Genomic DNA, 24,992 nt, shown 5'->3' on the forward strand with positions numbered 1-24,992 from the left:
TTTATTATTTTATTTAAAAAAATATTTATAAGCTGTCAAAAATATGAATTATGATAAAATATAAGTTATAGTATACAAAAAAGTCATGTAAAAACTACAACATTTTGTTCACATGTTTGAATAAAATGCCGATTTATATTTGACATCGTTTCATGATTCAAACGTTTGAAAAAAATTTAATTTTCTTTTTAATTTCTAGTTAATGTGATTAATTTGTGCTAGAAAAGCAACAATGAGTTTGTATCTGTACAGATAAAAAAAGGTTAAGTCAAGAAGAGTTTGTATTTTTAAGTCTGTGAATTTTATGATTACTGATTATAGGCACTATTGTACTAACGTTAATGTACCACAGTGCACTAATGCATTACCTAGTTTATTAGTTAGTAAATCGAATGGATTAGGAGTTGTGGAAACTAAATTATATCGATAATCAAACATCATGTTATTTACAAAATTCAAAATGATACGTTTATTAAAAAAAAAAAATTACAAAATATAAACAAAAATGTGACTTTGGTAAAATGTACTTAAATCTATGAGCTTTACCACAACGTGTGTGAGAGGTTTATATAGGTATAGGTATAATAATAATAGTAATAATAATAATAATTATTATTATTATTTTAGTTCCTAATATACATAAATCAGTGCGATACTTAATAAAATCAATACGTAGGAACTTTGTACTGTCAAGGCAGAATTTTCGAATTTGTTTGATAACGGCACGCATGCAACATTTGAGGTCTTCGGCTCAGTGTAAGCAGTGAAGTTCGGAAACAAGTACGTATTCATCACCTGTAAATCATGAAAATAACAAATTAATGTTAGAAGCTAATAGGTGCATCCAGTCATACTAATAATTGTTTTACAGCAATGTTTTTTTTGTACTTGGTTGAACAGTTTTTGTTTGAAAATGTTCTAGGTTTCTAGTGTGCATTATAATGTATAATGTATGTTTTATATAGAAACCTACCTACAGTGTCCCCACATCTCACCCAAAATCGACCTGGCTACCTAGATCTTATACTTAAATTGGAAATTGTATCTATAGATCACTATTTACTTGGTAAATAAAATAACATTACCTAGGAAAGGCAATCATCAACATTGCTCATCTAAGTGAATATTTTATACTTTTGAATTTCGAATTTAAATATATTTCACATGTAGACGACTAAATAATGATTTCAATACGAGTATTAGTAAACAGTATGACATGAAAATATGAAATATAATTCTAATGCCGTCTTGATTCTTAACTTACTATAGCATTTTATGATGGAGTATTTATATTTTATGTGTTGTAGATACTTGTGTGTCGTGGCTAAGCATACAATATAATATAATATAGTTATGCATATTATGGACATGGTTGACATAATGGCCAGAAGGTAATGGTTGACAGTTATACCACCAGTGCTTGAAAAGAAATATAAGCAGGGGGGATAAAAAAAGTGTAAAAAAATGTACCCAACTGAAGATATAAAATGTATCTTATTAATTAGGATATAATTCGAATGAGTAAGGTGAGTTATAATATTATGTATATTTTTTTAACGAGGTACTCACCTCGCCCCACCCACAAAAACATAATTCATGTATCTACCTATCGTATATAATATATTTGTATCATGTGGCATGCGTAAGGCGTAACTGCACTAGTTTAAGTTTTCTAGACCGACCAGACCAGACTCGAGAGATAGGATAATACCTATATAATAATGTAGGTATAGGTACTTAGCCAAGCCAAGGTTATTTTTTTTTTTTTTTTGCTGACAGGTAGAAGTACAAACAAACTGTAAATATAGACGGAACACCACAAAAGCCACCGTCCAAACGAAACCTACCAAGGCCAACGTGTCGTTATGTAGCCGACAGAACGTCATGTGTTTGCCATTGATCAGTCGCCTTTCGATAGTTTTCGTCAACAGGCTGTCTTCCCACGGCAGGTTTTCCAAATGCTGTTGGAATGTTTTATTTTGGAATTCCACGGGTTCCATGATCTCCAAATCCCTGAATAGATTTTGTTCTTTATTGTCGTCGATCGGGAACGATGGCGGTTTCATCAGATACGCAATGTGCGCCTGATTGAGTTCGTCCAACATTTTAGCGTTATTTACCGCTGGCATCACCGTTGTAGTCGTCGTAGTCGTCTGAGAAGGAATATTTTTAGTCCTATACAAAAAAGAATAAAGTTAAGGCATCATATGTTATATTGTTGTTTGTATGTCATCACTGACAGTGACACACGTGGGGTTGCCGGTAGTAGTAGGGTGCGCGTGTGGGTGTATGTGTTTGTGTATATGTGGAGTAGAAATTATGATATAATATCAAATGTTGTGCCTTAAATACTCCTAATACACCTTAAAATAATTTCAAGTGGTAAATTATTATAAATTATAATCTGCCACCCCCTACGAACGCATAGTTGATGCATAGAATTCAATAAATTAATATATATAGCACAGTTTGTTTATATTATCATGACAGATGTCCTCGATTGTGACAGGAAACGGCGAGAAGCATAAAATATTATGTGTGGTAAATGAATCCCGCTTACGTGCTGTCTGACAGTTTTAAGAAGATTTTCTCCACTCCTTCCATGTTGTAGTCCAAGAACTGTTGGACGCCAAACGTTTCGAAGAAGAACGGCACCGGCGTCATGCTAAAACAGCTCGCCAGTGGCGTACGCGGGTAGTACGTGACAAACGCCAAGCACATCTCTTGTTTGGCCGAATAACCACCCTGTAAAATCATAAATATTATGGTACATTTGTAATGACGCACTGACAAAAGTGACCGAAAGTATAGTCTCTTGAGTCTCTCTATATAGACTTATTTTTAATTGTATACGAAGACTGTGCTACCGAAAAACAATACCATATCTAGTATATTAAGTTATCGGAATTTCGGGTAGCCATTATAAGATATTTAACACATAATACTTAATAATAATATACTCACGTGAGTTAGGTGCGGACGATCTACAGTGTTATATACGCACTCTGTGATTAGTTCGTCACCTGGAAACACAGTCACTTCTTTAGACAGTTCCCTCGCCTGTTGGTAATCGTAGTCGTACCGGTCGTCCTTTATATAAGATAATGTATATTTATTAATTTAATCATAATATACATTGACATATTAAAAATTGTGCATTGGACACATACGCAAAACTCACGAAAACGACGAAAATATTGGCATACTAAATTTGCAATTATATAAAATGTAAGGTAGGACGGTAGAAAAATGAGTACTTAATAACATCGCACCCACAGGAAAATTATTTTTAATAACCGCTCACAAAAAATGTTATTATAAGTGCTAAAGGCAAACCAATAATTATGAAATGATTGTACTTAACAGTAATTAATAAAGTTTAATGGATTACGACCGTTGTTTATTTTTAAAAATAATTGTAAGTATTAATATTTAAGTATTATAGTATATTTTATAGGTAAATATTATACTACTGTTTTGGCTGGAATCCTGATTAAGACAACTCTGATACTCATAAAGTATAGTTACCTACCTAGTGCAGTAATAATATAATAAACTATATAATGATGACTGATAAGATACCTGTGCAATGGTAGCCATTTCCTGGTCGTGTCGGATATGCCGGAGTTTGAGTTGCCTGGACGCCAGGTGGGCATGCAAAAGGACAGAGGTGATTTTTATGCCCCTTTCTGGGAATATGACATTTGTGCAGTCCTTGTCACATAGACTGGCCGTCTTGTAGGCAAGCTGCTTCGGTGGTACGATGTGCATCGGTGACACGGCCATGCCCACAGCCATGATTCCCGCATCGTTGGGGCGCAAAAACTCTGTGTAGTACACCCTAACGCCTGAGTTGTCCATAACTAAAATATAATATTATATAATTATAACAATGACGAAAACAAATATTATGACAATCATAAACACCATTATGGTATACGAATACTAAAATTAAGTCTTGTTTAACTCGATGATTTTAATCGAAACATTTTAATGAAGTGCATAATTCTGTGTTTCTATATAAGTAAACCTTAGTTCAGCTAATATTGGACTAAATATAATATAATATTTTATTATTTATGTTTAGCTTTTCATAGTTTCCCAAATCAATTATTTTTGAGCACAATTATTTCTTTACTTTTGAAATCCTTTAAACACATTTTGCGCTCGGTTCAGAGTTGAAGCGAACTTTTGCTGGAATAATAACCTGATGTTCAATACCTACCCATATATATATATATATATGTGAAATTTCGGGGCGGAAAAATCCACCTGTTCCCAGTAAGCCGTTTGAGATTTACACACATGCAATAATATAATAGTGTAAAGTATAATGTGATATTAATGTTATTACCTATACCTTTTTTCAGCGTGGGATTGTCGTAGTGCACCTCTAACATATAGTACACTTCACGACCTTCAATCGGCACGCCAATGTGATCTGGCAAAAACTGCCCGTCCGAACCCATAGCCCACGTGACCACCGGCGACACACACTTGTTCCAGTCGTCTGGCATGCCATTTCCGTAACACTGAGCGCCCTTTAGCGTCACGTATTGCTCCATTGTGCTCGGACCGCCGTAGCACTCGTAGAGGATCATGTGGTGGATAAGTCGCTTGGTGTCGTCGTTCAGCAAAGGTACGAACTGCAGAGGTGAGCAAAAATCAGAACATTGTTATGCCTATATTACTACATAATATTATAATATAATATATTTTTATTGTTGCATAATTCAGATTTGGCTTCTGTAACGCACCGCTATTTCGGTTGAATTTACTTCAAGTAGATAACAAAAATGTAAAGTTTACATTTATAAAATAATTAGAGAACTACCAGGTAGGTTTTTTTGTTACATGAAAGTCGTAGCACTTAAATAGTAAATTGGTATTGAAAAGTAATGTAATTTCATGACTTTTATCTCTCAGTAACGTCATCTCGTTTTAGTATCATTTTATAATATTATAAACTCACCCCAACAATATGGTTTTTCTTAAAGATCTTCGGAGCTCTGAAAATTTTGCACCAGTATAAAGTGTCAACGTCGTCTTTTATGCGTAACTAAAATGTTTAGCAAAACAAAAAAAAATACAGTTACACACAATTTTATCCGTATAGAATATTTAATTAAGTTATATTATGTTCGTTTGATTACGTTATCCATGGTGACGTCCCATCTCTTGTAGTAATCCGTGTTTGGTTTGAACTTTGGACCTCTCGGATGGAAACTTTGAGAACCCTTCCACGAGCTGCCCAATTTCAATGCATCAGTGTATTGTCTGTCGATCGGATCTCGATCGCTCATGGTCCAAAACATACGCATAGTATCAGTCTGCAAACATACACAAATGTCTATAAATATTTTTCCCTATTTCATTCACACTTAATTAATTTATTATAACTCGGACAGAAGTTATGCCAATTAGAACTAGGTCAGGTTCTAATATATAATTTTATTACTTAACCAATAACTGTGTAGTTAAGTAGGTAGTTAAATCATTTATTGGTGAACATAATAGTATAACATCTATTATATTTATATAAAGTCACTGGTGACCATTATAATTTATCAACATTTTCTCGCATAGTTGTATCAATTACGCTTACATTACAATTTGTATTATTGAAGCTATTCAATTAATTACTACTACTGCTGTAGGTATTCATTACGTATTCTATGTAAAACGTTCTTAAGAAAATTGATTTAACCTACTGGAGAGTGGAAACTGAATATTATGGTAGTAAAAACGTCTAAAAAGTAAAAACTATAATTAATTGTTTTTTTTTCCAATGCATTCATACAAATCGTTTTCGAAGTTTACATTTCAGATAGGTAAATAAATTAATGTGTTGTATATTAATTTATTTACCTATTTACCAGGTAAATAGGTAAATAAATTAATGTAAAACATAACAAATAAAACGTTAAGAGAAAATATAAATATATTAGTATACAATGTACCAGTTACCTGCCATACAGAGTGCCTACTATACATTTGTTCAGATATTTGCATTTCGATAAGTACCTACACGTGAACAAAATTACAGGGCATCCCTGATTGTTATCTTGGTAAAATTCTTTTCTTCCGTATAGTTTACATAGATTTGTTTTAGATAGACGCTAGTGATTTAAACTTGAATATAAACAATTCCCACGATTCTTTGTAATTCATCAGATGAAATAAATAATATATGTTCCTGTGTGCATATTTAATGTGGGTATGAACTATACCGAAAGGTTAGGTACCTACTATTATTATTAATACTACTAAAGAATAAAAGTTTCTTTTAATTGAACAGTTAATTTATAAATTATAAATAACAAAAATAATTATAGTTGGAAAACTAAGTATAACACAATTCATATAAGTAAAATAGCTGGTGGCTATACTATATAGCTGATAGTTTAGTAACCTGCAGAGATGCACGTGTAGTATAGTTAACTATTTAATCAAATTAACTTTGATAAAAAAAGTGTTGTTGAAGTTCAGAAATGTATGAGTATACTATTGGGAACTACAAAAAATGTAATGCATTATATAATGATCATGTGAGGTATTATTTCACATTAATTGTTTCTCAGGATTTTAAATTAGACGAAAATTCGTATTTCACTGTGTGTTGTCGACTCGTCTGTGCGACGCGACGTCCGGTCCGCAGCCATTGTGTTAGAGTAAACAACATTATTTCTATGCCCATAATCGGTATTATATATATAGTATATTATTATGTGTGGTGACCATATTATATTGTTATAAAAGTAGGTACTTATTTTAATAGGACAGATGATAAATTTGTATCATAAACGATTGGGATTAGTGAATTTAAACGTAAATGTAAGAATATGCCATATGCGTACAGTGTACTTAATTTTAAATTTCTAACATCGAAGTTGTTGTAAACAGATTATTATTATACAAGTATAATTGTATGTATAAGAAAATTTACAACTCTAGTAACCTAATAAATCACTCTTGGGTAATTGACGTGTTGAATAAGCATTGAAAAAAGTCAAATTTTACATTAAAAATATTAAGGGACTTTTGTTCATACTTAATAGTTTGTTACCTATAGAATATGTTATTTTGAATAAATGACTGAAACTGAAATATAATATAATATAGAATAAAGAATAAAGATGTTAAGATAACCTATACACATGTAACGTGGTATAACATGATATTATTTTCAAATAAAAAAATGATTTAAGAAAATTGTGAATCTGAACGAACAAAAGGTCCATTTTTATAATAATTATACTAGCTTAATAACCCAGATTTTCCAGCGCGTGTACAGTTCTTTTGTGTTAAAAATTGTTTTCTATTAATTTGTATACTACAGGTAGAGCAATGATCACCATAATTATTATTATTATTATTATTATTATTTATTAAAACCTTATACTCTCTAAGCTTTTCTGACATGTGTAAAAACAATCAAATTTTCGCCCGATCGAGTAGTTTTTGAGTATATAAACTACAAATTTGAATTGACTTTCGAGGTATAGTTTTTTTAAATTTATACCATGACGCAAACGCTACGATTTGATGTATGTATGCGTGTACCTGGTCTGCCCGAGTAACCAATGGCAAATAAACAAAAAAAAAATACTAATTTCTTCTACCTATATATTACTATTATCATCGGCGATCGATAGGAACCATTTAAAAATAAAAAAACATTTTAATTCCTACTGTGAATCTCAAAATCCCTGTTTACCTAACCTCTTTACTATGCGAATTTCGAAAAACAATTTTTTCAGTGCGTCTTTACACCATACAACTCCTGGCCAAATATCATACACCTAGCTTCGATGGTTTCGGCTAGGTGATGATGAATCAGTCAGTCAGGATAAGTTTTTTTATGTACATAGATTAATACACATTGGTATAGACAAATGTTTTTAAATGTATGGTCAAGTAATAAACCTTTAAAACTATAATGGTATAAAGTTATAGATATAATGGAATTATGATTATGTTGTACAGTCATACCTACAACCTAACTCTTTTCATGTCTTACTTCTATGTAGATCGGAGGCCGTCGACCTATTGTTTTGTAAAGACGTACCGGTCCGAAACGAATGATATTATTATTAATATTACTTGGTACGAGTTCGTAAACGGTAAGGTCCGTATATTATATTGTTATTATATCATATTATTAATATGACGATATTCCTTGTGGTGCATTATTCGTATCACGTTCAGGCGCGACGACCGTTGCCAAGAAAACGTACCTATCACGTCGTCATAATGTCCGCGTTTGCATATAATACGGTTCGTGCGTTATAGTATTACTCATATAGTTTTCTATGTCTTAGGCGAAGGGAACAAAACGTAAATTATTGTCATTCTTCGGCGCCTCCACCACCACGCCATTTGACATGGTCCAAGAAACGTTCCTGTTCCTCTCCGCTGCCGCCACCATAGTGTTCGTCGGGTTCGTTCGGTCGGACTGTAATTTTGGCGATTGTCATCGACGAGAAATATGCGCAGACAGGCCTTGGGCCGAGTCACGGGGCGAACGCAACGACGATCGAGTGAGAATCGTAGACGCGCCTCTGGGCTCGGATATAGTGTTCCTGTGCAATTATTGCGGCGAAAGTGATAAGGGCCAGGCCCGGTTTTGGTATACTTCGCACAGGTATAATATAAAATTATTGTGACGACATTAGTGCAGTACCTATAGCTAAGCTTCAGTCGTACGCAGAACAAGTGCCCCGATAAGTTTATATACCTATGTAGTCACCTGATGACCGTGCGCAAGTCTACGGGTGCACTACGAAAAAATACGTCAATACGGAGGGTCAAAGATTGGAAATCAAAAAAGTCTCAACAGCAACAAATATTTTCGGGATCAGTATAGTTTTTAGAAACCATCTAAGTTTTTGGAAACTATTTTCCCAATTACAATCAATAAATATAGTGTTCGTTTATTAACCATAGGAATCGAGGATACTATACTGTACCTATATCGATATTACCTAGTAACTACCTACATATAGACATTATAATTGTATGCAGGATATAATATTTGGAAACGTCGTAATCATAAATCATAAATTGATATAAAAACACATTTGGAGAAAGAGTGTATGTATTTTGAGAATGAAGTTGACACCTATTACTGAACGTCCCCCCCCCCCTATGATTTGCAAACCTAAAATACCCACTGATGTTGATGGTACCTGAATTTGCTTGTGATATATTTTCTACCAAATTATTTCCTAGACATATTATAATAATATAATCCCTAAAAAGTTTCCGTTTGTCTCGTGTTATCATAAGTTATGAAATCGGTTATATTGTATAATAATTTTTTGATTTTAATATCTATTGTTTTCGGCCGTGGTCGCTATTGCGGCGATATAGAATGCTGTACTCGAACCGCACTACCGCGGGTCGGAAAGAAGTGGTGCTGGGTATGTCGGACCCGATGGAGTCAAACCGGGTGTACATGATGCCCGATCATCGTCTGGTGGTCCGGAACTTGACTTCATCCGACACCGGCCGGTACTCGTGTTCCGGTCTGGAGACTGACGAACGCGTCGAGTTTGCTCTCGACCTACTGCCGGCGAATGCGGGGGGAGCGGTTTCTGCCGATTCGATGGCAGAATGGACGCATTACGAGTCGCGGTACTTGACGCCCATCGCCAAGGCTTTCCCGAGAGTTCGGAAAATAGATGCGGACTGGGATGCATGGGGACCGTGCAACGGGTGTGCGGGAAAGCGGTATCGGAGGGCAGCTTGTCGGGTCCGTTTCGACGACGATATTCGCATGGCTTGCAGGTAATAGTTATAGTGACAGTATACAAGTTAGACTGTCCACTTTCGCAATAAATTCTTTTCCGAACAACTGGAGAAGAAAAAAAAAATAAAATTCCATACAAAATAGATTTTAAAAAATTCGGTTCTAGTTAAAAATAATACCGTTGGAATTCTACCAAAGTATAAAATATAATTGTAATATTTGAAAAAAAAGATTTTATAAAATCAGAATTTCGACATCATGGTAAAATCATAAACAACTTCCCGAGTAATGTGGCCAGTGAAGAGCTCGTATGTTATATAATAGCATTGATAATAACTTTTGATTTTCCTCATTGTGATTTTTCACGGTGCATACAAATCAAGCAATTATAGACCAAACAAAATGCCTGTTTACAATTATTATTTGGAGCTTTCAGATCGATCGGGTTACCCGCTGCGGAAATGGCAGTTTCGCCGGGTCTAGCTGCTAAGCTGTCCACGGTGCCCGACTTTTTGCTATCCGAAACATGTTACGCCTACTGTCAAATATCGAACAGGCACAGACTTCCCAAATACAGGAACACGTTTGTGCTGGAGGAAGGGTCCAGTTTGACATTAGTGTGCGCCGAAGCGACCTTCGATAAAAAGGTACAATATCGACTTAAATCCCTTCGACTTATGAGCTGGGTAAAAAACCATATAGTTGGTTTGATTTGATACAGAGCGTAAGGTGGCGTTGTCCAGAGATGGGATTGACATCGTAAATTATTATCGCACCGCTTCGAAGTTATAGTTTCTATAATAAAGTGAATTGATTTTACTGAGTTATCATGCAATGGCAGCGAACATGATGTTATACCTAATTATTTCTACCTTACACCGTAATAAAATATTAATTATTTAATATTTTAGTCAGTAAGCTGCCTGTATGACAATATAACATATTTAATATCTATTCACTCAAGTTGTAAGATTGTAGGAACGTATACTAAACTAAAGAATCACATTAAAAGTAGACGGAAAATTAGAATATCTGAGAGTTATTCAAACGGCAAACGCATAAATTTCTTCACTGCCTAATTTTTATTAAACAATATCACCGCCGAGCGTCTATAATATTGTTTAATAAGTTAAAGTGGTAATCAAAATTAATTTAGCCACATTCTGGTATAACAAATACTGCGGAAAACTGCTCAAAGAGCTGCCTGCATTCTTCGCATTATTATTATTATTATTTTTTTATAAATATTGGTCAAAGCCGTCACCGCACACACTTCGTTTGTCGTTAAACCGCAAAAATCTAACGATTCAAAATAATAAATGCTTAATCATAATAACGGAAACACGGAGTTATTGGAATGTATTGTAATACATGACGAACAGCGAAGACAATACTATACGCTTAACAGGGCATCCCATGTAATTATCACTCAAATACAAATAAAAAAAAATTATATATTCAAACATAAGTAATGTGCAAAGTGCAAACCCTAAGTTGTAAGTACTTTCATATTTGATATAATTTTGTTATTGATTATTGATTACTTATTAGCACCACATTTATATCAAAATCTTTAATATTTATTTTGATACCTGATAATTGTTCCTTCTTTTGTTCATGTGACAATCCAAATTTGAATTGTTCTAATTAATAAAATACACATTACGCGAGGACGTAAAAGTCTTAAAAACTTAACTTACCAAAAATGAGTGGTACTTGATGTATTGTATGTAATCGTTTGGTTTAATTTGTTATGCCATGAACCATGGCCATCCTTTACTCAATTGGTAGTTTTGTAACGTTAGTCATGAGTTATGAAATTTTTGAGGTTTATACAATTATAATCGCAACTAAAATCCGAGGGTTTTATATATTAGATACCCATTTATATAATTATCAATAAGTATAGCTTAGGCTGTTCATAATATCAAATATTATGGTATAGGTACATTGAAATGACTGCAAAATATCGTGATTCATTAATTTTTCAATCTCCAACGTCTTTCGATTCGCTTCTCTTTATGGGTCAGGTGACGTGGAGGAAAGATGGACTTATGTTGACCGAAACCGAGTCGACCGCCGATGACACATCAGGAGCGTTCCTGGACACTTTCGGGACGTTGTACTTGATCAGACTCACTGCCGACGATTCCGGCAATTACACGTGTTATGTAGACGGTAACCGAACTCAAGAAGTGCTGTTGTCCGTCAGCAAGTCGTCATTGCTCAGGTCGAAAGCCTACGCCCGTCACCTAAACTATTTGTACTACGTGTTTGCGATGTATTTCGTAGTTTTCGGCGCTCGGCTCTACTACGCTTTCCTTAATCGACGCAATTTTTTGAAGATCACCGACAACGACGTCCTGAAACCCGAAATTCCCACTGTTTATCTGGGAAGAAAAATTAGGATCCGTTGATAGCCCCGTATTCATGCGATTAGGTAATTATAATAAAAGATAATATATATTTATATTATTTTTGAACGTCTTGAACCTACTGTGCATGTGACACGCTGGACCAATAACATTTACACTTCTGCTTTTTTTTCCTTGTCACACATTGTTGTAGATATATCTTTTCTGTGCAGATTTAAAGCCGACATAGTCTATCAGGTATCAAGCTTTGTTATTTTTATGTATTTTTGTCGGATCAGTATTTTATTGTAAGTATCTAAATATTCTTGGTTGTCTTTACCTATAAGTTATACCGAAGCTTATGAATATTGTGTGGGCACTCTATACACTATTGTACGATTAAAAAAGTATATTATGTATTTAATATTTTAATAGGTACATTTATGTATACATTAATTTTCAAATAAAAATTAAAAAATAAAAATTCTCCAAAATAAATACTTGAGAATAGTACTAAAAACCCTTTTGATCATGCGGAGGAAACATCGGTAGTAGATAGCACTCACATAACGATACGGGATTACTTTACCTAACAACGAGGATATTTATTAATCAATTCAAAGACTTCAAAAATAATCTAAATAAAACCGAAATAGCTCTCCATTTCAAAATCAGTGAAAAATATCCGAACCCATGCTGAAATCATGCCTTTCATCTTCCTACAGACCAATCAGACCTCTAATAATCAAATTAATTTTTTTTGTTTTATGTACCTAGGTCACAAAATATGCCTAATGTATACATTATAACTATATAATGACCTATCTAGGTTTATAAATATGTAATAATGTTGTAGTATTAAAACATTGTTAAAAATTTGAGTTTGTGGACAAAATTAAACAAATACAAAAATAAAAATGTTTATTGCACAATGTTTAATAATGAACTCAATGTATTTACCTACAGTTTTAATTTGTATTCCAAGTGAAATATATAAGCATTATAGGTACTTTGCATTACTTTTTAGGAACCTATACCATTCTTTTAATTGTATTTTTATTAATCAGTAATAGTATGGAAATTCATTGGTTTTATTCAATAAAACTATTTAACAAGCCTACCTCGACAAATCTCCAGTATTAGTCTTCATTAAGTAATTTACTGTTTTTATTACTTTTATTTAAAACTATTTTAAAATAATACAACCGGTTTTTATGGCCGTATACACCCTCGATAGACATAAATTATGATTTGACTCAAACCATATCTTAAATAATACAGGTTTACTAGTACATACCCCGAAGACCACGTCGTCGTGTGCGTCACAGGTGTCCCAAGCCCTTCGGAAGACGACGGATATATGAGAGCCATTTTGGAAGGAAGCCAGTAACTCGTAGTCCTGGCTCACATCCTTTTCCGGTGTTAGACCTGTTTCAGTTTTGCCATGCATATCCTGTGTAACAAAAAAAAACCACATGGTTTCATTAATATTGCGTGACGCATTTAAAAAGAGTTATAAGTACTAAATATTTAATTTTATTCCCATAATAATACTATTATTATGTTAAAATTAATACTTTTATTTATAAATAATCTGTTATTCCTATACAAAAGGTGTATCATATACATCTATTTCCAATATCCTAAGACAATAATAATAATTTTTTATAAAAACTATCTAACCGTAAATTATTTCTATGAGTCCAACTATTAGCTGATATAAGCAGTAAAAATCTATTTTAAAATGTAAGAAAACAATTATATACCTATAACAAGTTATATTTCAAAAAGGTTTACGCTGATTAGGAACAGTAATCATATTATCATTATTACATTAGTAGGTATCTAAAAGAAATCGATATTCTTCTCAACAAATGTATTTTATTTAAAATAAATTAGTATAGTATTTCTATACTCCGATTATATATATTATATGCTACACCTAATTATGCTAATCGAAAAGCATGTTTAAGCTCGAAAACATAAAATTGGTGAATCCCACGCAAGCTACTGAAGACTGAACATACAGTATTATTATCTGTTTGATATCAAATACATATTATTATATTATTTATAATAATACCTTATTTTAAAGTCGATTCGTAGATAGTAACAATAAGTGTTTATAATTTATATGGCAAACATATGCTATTATTAATGTTCATAATTATACTTAATGATATAGGGTGGTACATCACAAGACTAGGAATACAATTAGAACAAAACAGGAATTTAAATATTTTGCCATTCTTACAGTTTACATTTAGAAAACTATACAGACAACAAAAAACCCAGGTGTACTTACTTGATGTTTGGCCGTTATTCTTAACGGAAAGTAAAAACTATTAATTTCGTTTGGTTGAAGTATCATATCACTTTATTCTTTTTATTTGTGTTACATTTTAGTTAATAATCTTTTACATAGTATTGTAGTATATAACAGGTATATTACTCTATTACAATAAAATTAACTACTTATATATTTGTTTAAGCATAATTATAAATTATAATTAAAACAAATGGAGAGTTTGAATATGTATTTGATATTTTTTTTTGCAATTTACTTCTTATTATTGGTCCTTATTAAACTTTTACTTTCAATACGAAATTTGCTTGTATATAACCGACCGTTGGTTTTACTCTTTGAATTGTTATTTATATACAGATTATTGGCTATATGTTACAAATATAAATAAGGTACACCACGGTCGCATAATGCACATAATAAATATATTTTTACGGTATCGACAGTATAGACACTCGTCGATTTTTTACAAAAAATATATGTATTACATAGTACTTGCATTCAAACAAATTTAGTATGTACCAACTTAACAGTTATATCTATGAACTTTTAGAATTTACAGCTGATATAATTAAATGCGACAATTTATAAATACGAATACAAATAATAAACATAGATTATTGTACATTTGACTTATTACGTATTAGTTATTACTTATTACATAGTTACTTTCAAATTAATAACTATTAGATATAGCAAATATTATTTACAATAGATGACTTTTTACAGTAACCCTGTGTAGTATAGTTTAATGTATGTAAGATTATCTTGAGAGATTTCTGTTTTCAAACAACGAAGTTATGAGGAAAGAACCATTGTTTTCAAGAATAATTTCTCATATACCTAAACATATAGTATACATTATGTACCCAATTTAAAGTAATAATAATAAGTAATAACAATAATAAAAAAAACAACGAATTCATTCAAAACATTAATACAATTATATAACTTTTCTCACGAGAAAAAGACCCCAGGTAACGCGATCGAAAAATCTCGTGGGAACTGTTAGGTTTAGGATAAACCAAAACCAGTTACATTGAAAGGGATCAATGAATGTTTACTTTGTCAAGCGACGCCGCGTTGGTAGGTTCTGAGAGAATTCAGTGTACCTTTATAGTATATAGATATACTTTTTAATCAGATAAAGCTCAAGTTTTAACATTATCGTAAAAACGACTATATTAACATATCGTATTTGAACTTCATAAAAACATTTTTCTTATTTCAAGTTTTTTACACGTCTAAGAAGAAGGTTATAAATATATTTTATGAATTTTATTTATCAGATAAGTACCTATGTAATATTTATACATTGTTCTAAATTAAAATCGACAATTGCCCCATATTAACATTTACAGTAAATATAGGTATGTTATTATAGGTACTGAACAAATTTAGACTGATACGCCAATACGAAATTCTTATAATAATATTAATAAAGGTATAGCCTTAACGTAAACTATTCTCTGAATGAATTTGATACTTGTTTAGTTATATTAATGATGCATTGAAAGTATATAAAAACTAACGTAGCTTATACATGTTACAAGCAAACGTGTTTTGACTGAAAAATAGTATACTCGAAAAGTTACCGGACGTGATTACATCCAGCACCTGCTCATCGGATGGCGTTGATGTTCCACGAGACTGGCGCGTGCCCTTTTCAAAACCACCATTAATACACCATGACGAAAAAACAAGTGGTTATTTTTTTCTCACTAATAATAACAATCAAAATCCAGAATAATAATAACAATACGAATCCAATGTCCTCCGGGTCGATGGAAACTATATACTTGCTGGACAGTGTTTATACTTTATACTACAGTCATCATGTTCACCCTATATGAGTATTATTTTGTTAGAAGCGTGCAGTATATGGCGTAAGGTAGGTTGGGCTGCAGATATCGCGTTCACTTCCGGACGCATAAAAATCGTATAGGTACCTACCTTAAATTATATAGTAATATTATTTATTATTATTATTATTATTTAACAATAGCCGAGGAGACTGACGTGGTCTGACACACGTGGTTACGCTTAAATCACGTTTGTAGTTTTTTTTTCGTCAAACAACCATCTCACGAAGCTATATCACAGAGTATACCTGCCTGTAGACGGGTTATTGCGACAGCGTACTTGTAATGGTTTTAATTTGTTACTAGGCACATTATTCTGGAAAACCACAAGATACGCATCCTTTCCATAGCGATGGTTTTAAGTTAAAAAATATTATAACATGCGTATTATACTCTTATAATAATTAAAAATTCCAGGTTTTTTTCTAATTACAACCGCAGTACCTGCCTACCTATTGTGTGAGTTAGATTTTAAAGTTCAAACCGAATTTATTATTATTAGTATTTTTTCCAATCATATTATAATACTATATGATATTTTCCTACGGTTTATATTATTATATCGCGCAGACCACGCGATATCGTCTGAAGGTGAGTCGGCGACGATAGGACAATTAAATGAGTCTCACGATGACAACGTTTTACGATCGAGCAGGTGCTGAGCATATTATACAGTTGGGCGGGGGCTGTTTGGATCAAAAGAATGTATCGCGGTATGCGGGAAAGCCATGATATCGCGTGAAACAGCTCGGAGATTGTGTTATATACTGAATAAATGTATAATACTATATACTTAAAGTATTAAAAAAAAAATGGGATGGAATTGAGAATTAAAAAAATATATTTCACAACCTGTTTATTTTTTAACTCAATATACCATATTATATATTTATATGGTTATGTTTCATTAAAGCTAACATGAAATCAATTGTTTGGTAATGAATGGATTGTAATAATAATAATAGTATTCTATCGATTTGTGCCTCATGTAATCGACGAAATAATATTTGTATTAATTATTAAGTATCTAGATACTGAACATATTAACATTCGACTTCGTCGTAGATTACACGTTATAGTTTATATACATATAGTTCTTTGTCTAAATATAACTTCTTAATATATAAATATCTCATATTATACTATTTACGATTAAGAAATTAGAATTTTAAGCTCAAAAACGATCAAAGCATTTTTTATTGTATATTTCGTATAACGGAGATTGTCTAACTTTGAGAAAATTAATATTTGAACGGTCTATACTATACTTATGAATGTTTTACTATGTGGTTATGCACAGAAATGAGAAAAAAATGAATTTCTACTTTAATTATTATGCATTCGGAGCAGTCATAGCTTTGTTGTGAATATGTGCTTTATTTTATTAGCTTCATTGCTTTTGAACAATTCGAATTTTTGAAAAAAATTTTAATCACTATGTCTCAGTGCAGAATACATGTTATTGCACTACTTATTTTATAAAAAATTAAACCATCTATCTAAGTATACGGCTCACAAGGTGGCGCTTGAAAAGGTTATAGCTTAAAATCAATTTAAAGTAGTGTTACAGGACGCCTCTTCACTCAAACCGTCATGCCTTGTAGATTTTAATATTTATTACTTATTGTTTTTGACTATATAGATTGTAAATATCCGTTTATCTTAATTATAAAAAAAAAAAAATTTTCATTAGTTATGACTAATATTTTCTTCCGTCAAGCACAACCGGGCCTCGTATGTTTATATAAAATATATTGTGTGTAATGTGTGGATATGGAAAATTAGTGCAATCTTCTGGGTATCGTATTCAGGCTATCGTAAAAGATACGTTTTATAGCTTGTACATATAATATTATATTTTAAAATTGTATTTCTATTATTCACTTTAACCCATCCAAAAAAAAAAAACTGTGGTATAAAGACATACATATTATGACTGCACGTTTCCGAATCCGTTGTATCGTGTTTATCGTTATTAAACAGCGCACGTTCGTGGGAGCGGTATAAAATTATTATAATATATTGGCAGAACGAGTTTAATTCTCAAATCACAATGATATAATATATGCACACAAGATACAAGTAGGTTTACATAATAATATGTATAGTATAATCTAATATATTATAAATTGTATTATATATACCCCAATTGCCCAATATATACTTAGGTACAATATATTAATATATATATTGCTTATGAATATTATTCTGCTGGATTTCATAGCAATAAATACAAAACATGACGTACCTGTGTCTCACATAGTATAATACAATATAATATTCGTACAATGACGCCTGTACCTGTGAAAGATATTTAGAGAGTCAGCTTCCCCCTGAAATGCTTTATATTATATTACATTATTGTTAATTAAGTAATTAAATAATAATATAATGTATTTTTAAGACTACTGTTTAAATTTGCTAACCATCCCTCTCCACAATACAGATTTTTCTTAAGTAAGGATTATTTTTCTCGTACCTATTGAAAATTTAAGGTAGGTAGTAGATCCCACATCACTGCTTTATATAGACGTATACCGAATAGCCATAATACTATAACGTGAGATTGATATTTTTTAATAATAATATTATCTCGGGTTACTGGTTTTTACGTCGTAATACATAGGCAGGTAGTATCTGAATTACATTCATCCTATTCATTCATTTTATTTCACAGTATCATAAAAAATGTCCAGTTATTGAAACAGGTAAAAAGGAGTTGGAATATTTTTTTTCCTTATATTCCAATATTCAGTAGACACTTTAATCTCATGGAATATTAGGGTTTTTTTTCAACGAGGGGCTTGGTCTAATATGGTCTGCAATATCAACGATGTCTGATATAAAATATAGTATATAATGCGACTACACGCGATCGTGGTCTTGTTGCAGATAATTAACTACCGACCTTTAAAATGGAGATACTTAATCAAAATGATTGTCACGCCAATAATTGCTTTAAGACGCGTTTAACAAGTTGTCATATATTATTATATGAGTGTACGACGTGTTCCAATAGAAGCACGTTTTGGACGTGTATAATAAACGAGGAGCTCCCGTGCATTCCATCAGGTCCATAAAGATATATTGTGTACGGTGATTTAAAATTCTAAGGGAATACAAAATATCATAATTCATTGTATATAAACATTTATCTAGAGTATATGTAGTTTTCTTTATACCTGCTTTAAGTTTTGTTTTTTTTTCTCCTCCAAAAGTAAGTGCTATACCTACATTTTAGTTCATGCTCTTCATTCAGTTCATTGTGAAGAGTACGATTTTTATTACGTTATTTTATTACAGACTAATAAATGACCTAATTTTTATTAGTTTTACCTATATGGCTATATATCTAAACTAATACTATACTCTAACATTTTTTTACAATCTCGAACCATAAATAGCTACAATAGCTACATAGTACATATAATATAAGTTTTTACTATTTAGCATAAATTGTTTTTTACTAATTTACTAATGTTTAATAATATTGCTAATAATAATTGGCCAACCTCGATTTAAAATTAAATTTTAATTTATTGAAATACTTTGTATTATCATTAACAGTAAAAAAAGTATATTTCCATATTGGTAGAGAGTGTAAGGTCAATTACTGAATATTGAATCATATTGTTATGCATGAAGAACTAAAATTCAGACTGGTAAAAGCAAAAAAAAAACTGTTAATGTAAGACAGGTTTAACTTGTTAAATTTCGGAAACTATGTGCTTTTTTCCCACAAAATTACTATGTTTGTATATGTATATGGATACGTTTATGTATATGTATATTATATTATAATGTTTGGGTTTAATTTTATTTTCAAGCCGTTTTTTTTCAGATAAAAATGAATTTACTTTTTATTTAAATAATTTAATGTTTTAATGGATTCGCAATTATTGAAAACTATGCTAACTGATGATGTAAACTTCACGTAAGAATTTTTTTGTATACAGTTAACTTCAACAATCTTTGGGTTTCTAATAATAAAGTGTATTTATACATAATACATAAACATAATAATACAGTTAAACTACTCCATCAAGCATATAATCATCCACTGCCCCAACTTCGATGAACCCAGAGAAGACTTTAACATCCCGGACAACTTGTATGAAGCAATTGGTCCATTCTCGAACTTTCAAAACATAATTTCATATTTAAAAAAAATCAATTTGTATAATAGTGTATAATATTTAATGTTAAAATGAACACTGTAAGCTAATAACCTATGTAGTCAATGCTTAATCAATAAAGAAAAAAATATATGTATAATTAAACCATATGGCACTTGGTATTTATAGATATTTTACTAGGTAGTAAAAAATTTATGGTCATATGAATTGAAAGTTTTCCCGATTAGTGATTTTCTACTTATCTATGTAATTATTAAAAGGTACCTAACTCATATATTATTGGAATGTATTTCATTAAAGTGAATAAACGTTGGATTAAATACTGGCTTATTGCCAATATATTATAATTTAAATACATTTAGCAGAGAAATTAAAACTCAGTTGTATATCATACAAAAATACAGAATGTACTTATTGGCACTTTATATTATATTACTGCATATTATACGATTTATTCTCAAACAATCGATTACACTAATACGTATAAGTGTGCATGTTTATTATTTAATGACACACTGAACAGAACGTGAAAACTCCTCAGACAAATAGTATACTGTGCACTGTTGTATACTTGTCTCTATACTGGAAACCATCCATCGTTTGTGGATAGATCGTGTCACAAGTGTAATATTATGTTATTATAATGTATAATGACGTGTAGTTGTTACACTCAGTTTAAAGGTACTTTGTGCATTGTGTGTCTAACGACAACGTTGTTATACTCGACATTATGAATGTATTACGTGCCGTAAAATAATAACTACATACGGGTGCTCTAAATATCGGATTAACGAACCCAATAACAAAAGTGTGCGTTTACACGGCGCATTTGATACCGGTATTATAGTCATATAGGATGTACTTCCGGAGCAGTTCCGGCGCCGACGGCCATATCAAGATACCACTGGATTTCAGGTTGTTATTCGGTATCATCTAGAATCTAGATGGACGCAGTGTTAGAAGACACGTGCGACATTGATGCTCGGTGGTCGAATGTGCGATAAGTCGGGCCTCTCCGGAGCGCTTTATAGTAATCCCCATTAAAAGTTGTTATTGCCTATATTATACTATACAATATAGTGTCAAACTTGAAGGCCAAATTTAAGAACTGTAAAATCTAGCCAGAGTATAAAAAAGATTTGTAATACGAAAATGGAAAATCAATATAATATCGTCACAGTGGATAGGTATTTTTCAACGGGTGATTTTTCCAAAAGCTCTCAAAGGTCAATCTCTTTTGAATAGATAAAAATGGATTTGTTTGAAACTCACATCAAGTGAAGCACCTTGTTTTTGATTTCAGCTGCAGTAGTGTGATTTGGGGGGTTCTAAAACCTCGTTCTCTTCCTCATCCCTCGTCATGCTGCCACGAGCGAGACTGCGATGGCATGTCGAGAGACGAGGACGAGGGGCAAGGGACGAGGACGAGAACGACAACGAGGTTTCAGACCCCCCCCCCCCCTAATCATACTACTAACTGCCACAGAATTATTTTACGAATTTCTTATCTACGAACAACTTAATTTATGAAGACAGATAAACTTTATATTTATATGAATAGTAATTTGAAAATGTAGCAAGGGCTGAATAAAAATAGTAAGCGGGCTAGTAGTGTAGTAATATAGTGTATATGGATATAAAAACGTGGTAGTTGTACGAGTATTGAGATTATTATACATTCATGTGGTTATTCACTACTAGTAGTCTCCTAAAACCTCCAATCCAAAATTATTAGGTATTTAGGTACCTATTTGATTCTCGCTTATGTGGTCAAGTACTATATTATTGGTTCATACATATTATGTGTTCTTGTATAATATTTCACTATGAACATCATCAAATTATTTTATTATCCGATTTGTATCGTTTCATACTCTTTTAAAAATAGTTGAACTTTAATATAATTTGTCTTTCCTTTTGGCTACCTATACTTATAATAGTAACGTACTGCAGGATTACTGTTCCTGTTTCTTTTTGTGTGTTACCAAACGAATATACCATCGACATAATAATAGATTGATGTACATAAATAATGCGATACAGTGACCGCGACTTAATTGATGCAATATTTTTACCAGACACTTTTGCATTGTCGCGTGTATATTATTATTGTGCAGCTAATTAATCGCAATTTGTAACACAAGAATTACAACTTACAGGCGAAGACATAAGAGTGTTACGTGTTACGATCACATATTTCGGCTGACGTTGGTGTGTAAGGATAGTTACGGTGGCCGGGAAGTTATATGGCGCAAAATCGAAAAAGTCACACAGCGCGGTGATGATATTAGGATAATAATATATATTTTTTTAAATTCGGCTAAGAAGAAAGAAAAACTTTGCAGTATAGTGGGGTATCCAGGGTTTTTCGAATGGGTGTAGAAAATGTATTTCAGTATTATAAAGATTATATTGCTTATAATGTATGATAATAATATAGCAGGGGAGTTATTCAAGTTGTCGAATGGTGCCAAAATTGAGCAGGGCAATTTTTTTTCACCACGGTGAATACACATATTTAAAATATGCATGGGGTTGAAGCCTGAACCTTTATATTGTACCTATTTAAATGTTCTAAGAGTATTAAGTTGGAAATAACTTTTGAATTGCATACCAATGATATACATATATAAATAATAAATACAGGTTCCCACAGCATATATTATACGTATTATGGCATTCATAATAATATTATATTTTATCTTTTATGCATCAGCCACTGCAGGCTCGTTTGTAAATAGTATGGCAGACCAATAAAACGTAGAAAAAATAGTGGTGCCAAAGTAAACCGTGCAATGTAATATTTACGTACTTATATAGTACTCGGACTTGCACCGGTGTAAATTTGAGAGGGATTCAGTTCACATGAGCCCCTCCGTCGCACCCCTCAACCATAGATCGTAAGTGTGAACTCGACTAATTCACATTGGTCTCAGCTCGCCTTAAAATATCAATTAATTAACCAACTATTCTACCTCCCAGGACCAAGCCATCTACCCAGATTGGCCCAAATCGAGACTCATCGTCAACGAAGACGACTTACGCATATTGACATGCCGCCCTACTGCGGTGCACATTGAGTCCTCACGGACGAAACTCACCATTAAGTGTCCTGTGCCGGCGTCGTCGTCGACCCACGCGAGCAACACGTCCACCGAGGGGGCGAACGGGTCCAAGAATCCCAAAGCTACGTAACCGCGGGTTCGGGCGTGCACGCGGAACACCAAACAGTCCGCGTACTCTTGGGCGGCCACGGTGATCTCGTCGCCGGCCAACAGCGTTTTGCCATACTTGGTGGCGGTCAGAAGACCAGCCGCCGTCAGGTTGGCCGACCGAAACGACGGCGGTGACACTACAGTGGCCGCGGCGGCAGCGCGCGCACAGCCGGCGCACAACGACCACAACAACAGCGACAACAACACGCACGTCCGGGGCATGGCGACTGCGCGTACATACTGACTAGCCGACTGGTTCGGCGGCGCGGCGGTTATATGGAACCGAACACCTGGCCCGATCCGCCGCCGCACCGCAGCCGCCGCGGCCGTGTAACCCCCTCGCCATCGAGCCACCCGCCGAGCAGTCGAAACTCTTCTCCCCCCCCCCCCACATCACCGGTTCGGCAGAAGTCTCGAGAGCACATGGTCTGTTGCCGGCTTCCGAACAACGATAACAATATAAACGAAACCGGAACAGCGGGCCGAGGGGCTATGGCTGCTGCCGTGTCGTTGCTCGAATAATCGGCAACGGTTTTCGTCCCGTGGTAACCTACCCGCGTATTTTAAAGGGGACGATTTTTTCCACTCCGTTTTTTTAATTTTTCGATTCCCCCCCCCCCCCCCCACCCGGTTGGTGGTCTTTGAACGCTTAAATTTATCGTTTATCACCCCCTCTGCAGATGCATACGACGAGGGTCATCGGGCGACCGTAACGCTATAACTATAGAATGACATTATAATTTTATTTAGCATAGAATAATGGTGAATCGTATTTGTTGCCCTATAGCAGCTCTGATGCAATATAAATATCGAAATCATACAGTATTATATGCATCATCACGAGTCCGTCTGCGAAGAACCGGAAGTGTGGCGAAAGACAATGCTGCATCGAAGCGGAATTTTTGTCTATGACTATCTCAACAATTTAATATAAATTAGCGTTTGTCTAATGACATATTAGCAGTGACTATAAGTCCCACAAATGGCGATTTTGGATGCACTTGCGAATGCACATATCTGTGAATTATAAAAAATCATAGGTGAGAGTGTTGTATTCATATATACAGTAGATGTTTAGAAACTTAATAGGAAAAAAGAGATTTTAGTCAGAGAGATAAGTATATTCACAAGTTGTATATTTCTATACTCTGCACATATCATCATACGTTTTCCGAAACAAGATCGATCACAAAACCTCCAGAACACCTTGCAGAATCTTTATATCCCTAATAATAATTTCTCGATGTAAATAATTTATATTTGTATCCCAATGGCCCATGTCACCGGGGATAATTTTATCAATAAAAAAAAATTCAATATTTTTATTGGTGATTACTTAAATAAAATTGTAAACATTAAGATTGTATAC

The 24,992-nt window shown here is 33.1% G+C and overlaps 2 protein-coding genes across 3 annotated transcripts; one reads left to right on the top strand and one right to left on the bottom strand.

The window, feature by feature from the left end:
- Positions 1–442: 442 nt before the first annotated feature.
- LOC111036538 (MOXD1 homolog 1-like) lies at positions 443–23,880 on the bottom strand. Of its 2 annotated transcripts, none has more exons than XM_022318592.1 (10): positions 23,510–23,880; positions 13,403–13,558; positions 5,154–5,330; positions 4,973–5,059; positions 4,361–4,646; positions 3,583–3,863; positions 2,965–3,090; positions 2,561–2,745; positions 1,848–2,175; positions 443–795 (listed from the first exon to the last, which is right to left on the bottom strand). In XM_022318592.1, the coding sequence occupies exons 1-10, from the start codon at positions 23,843–23,845 to the stop codon at positions 631–633; spliced, it is 2,127 nt and encodes a 708-aa protein (XP_022174284.1). In that variant the 5' UTR covers positions 23,846–23,880; the 3' UTR covers positions 443–630. The 2 variants fall into 2 exon arrangements, with proteins under 2 accessions (XP_022174284.1, XP_022174283.1); XM_022318591.1 differs by having other exon boundaries at positions 4,355–4,646.
- On the top strand, positions 10,468–12,573 carry LOC111036539. Its single transcript, XM_022318593.1, has one exon. It carries the CDS (start codon positions 11,707–11,709, stop codon positions 12,166–12,168), a length of 462 nt encoding a protein of 153 aa, XP_022174285.1. The 5' UTR covers positions 10,468–11,706; the 3' UTR covers positions 12,169–12,573.
- Positions 23,881–24,992: the final 1,112 nt, after the last annotated feature.

Source organism: Myzus persicae, unplaced genomic scaffold, assembly GCF_001856785.1.
Source record: "Myzus persicae strain clone G006 unplaced genomic scaffold, MPER_G0061.0, whole genome shotgun sequence".
Classification (NCBI taxonomy): Eukaryota; Metazoa; Arthropoda; class Insecta; order Hemiptera; family Aphididae; genus Myzus; species Myzus persicae.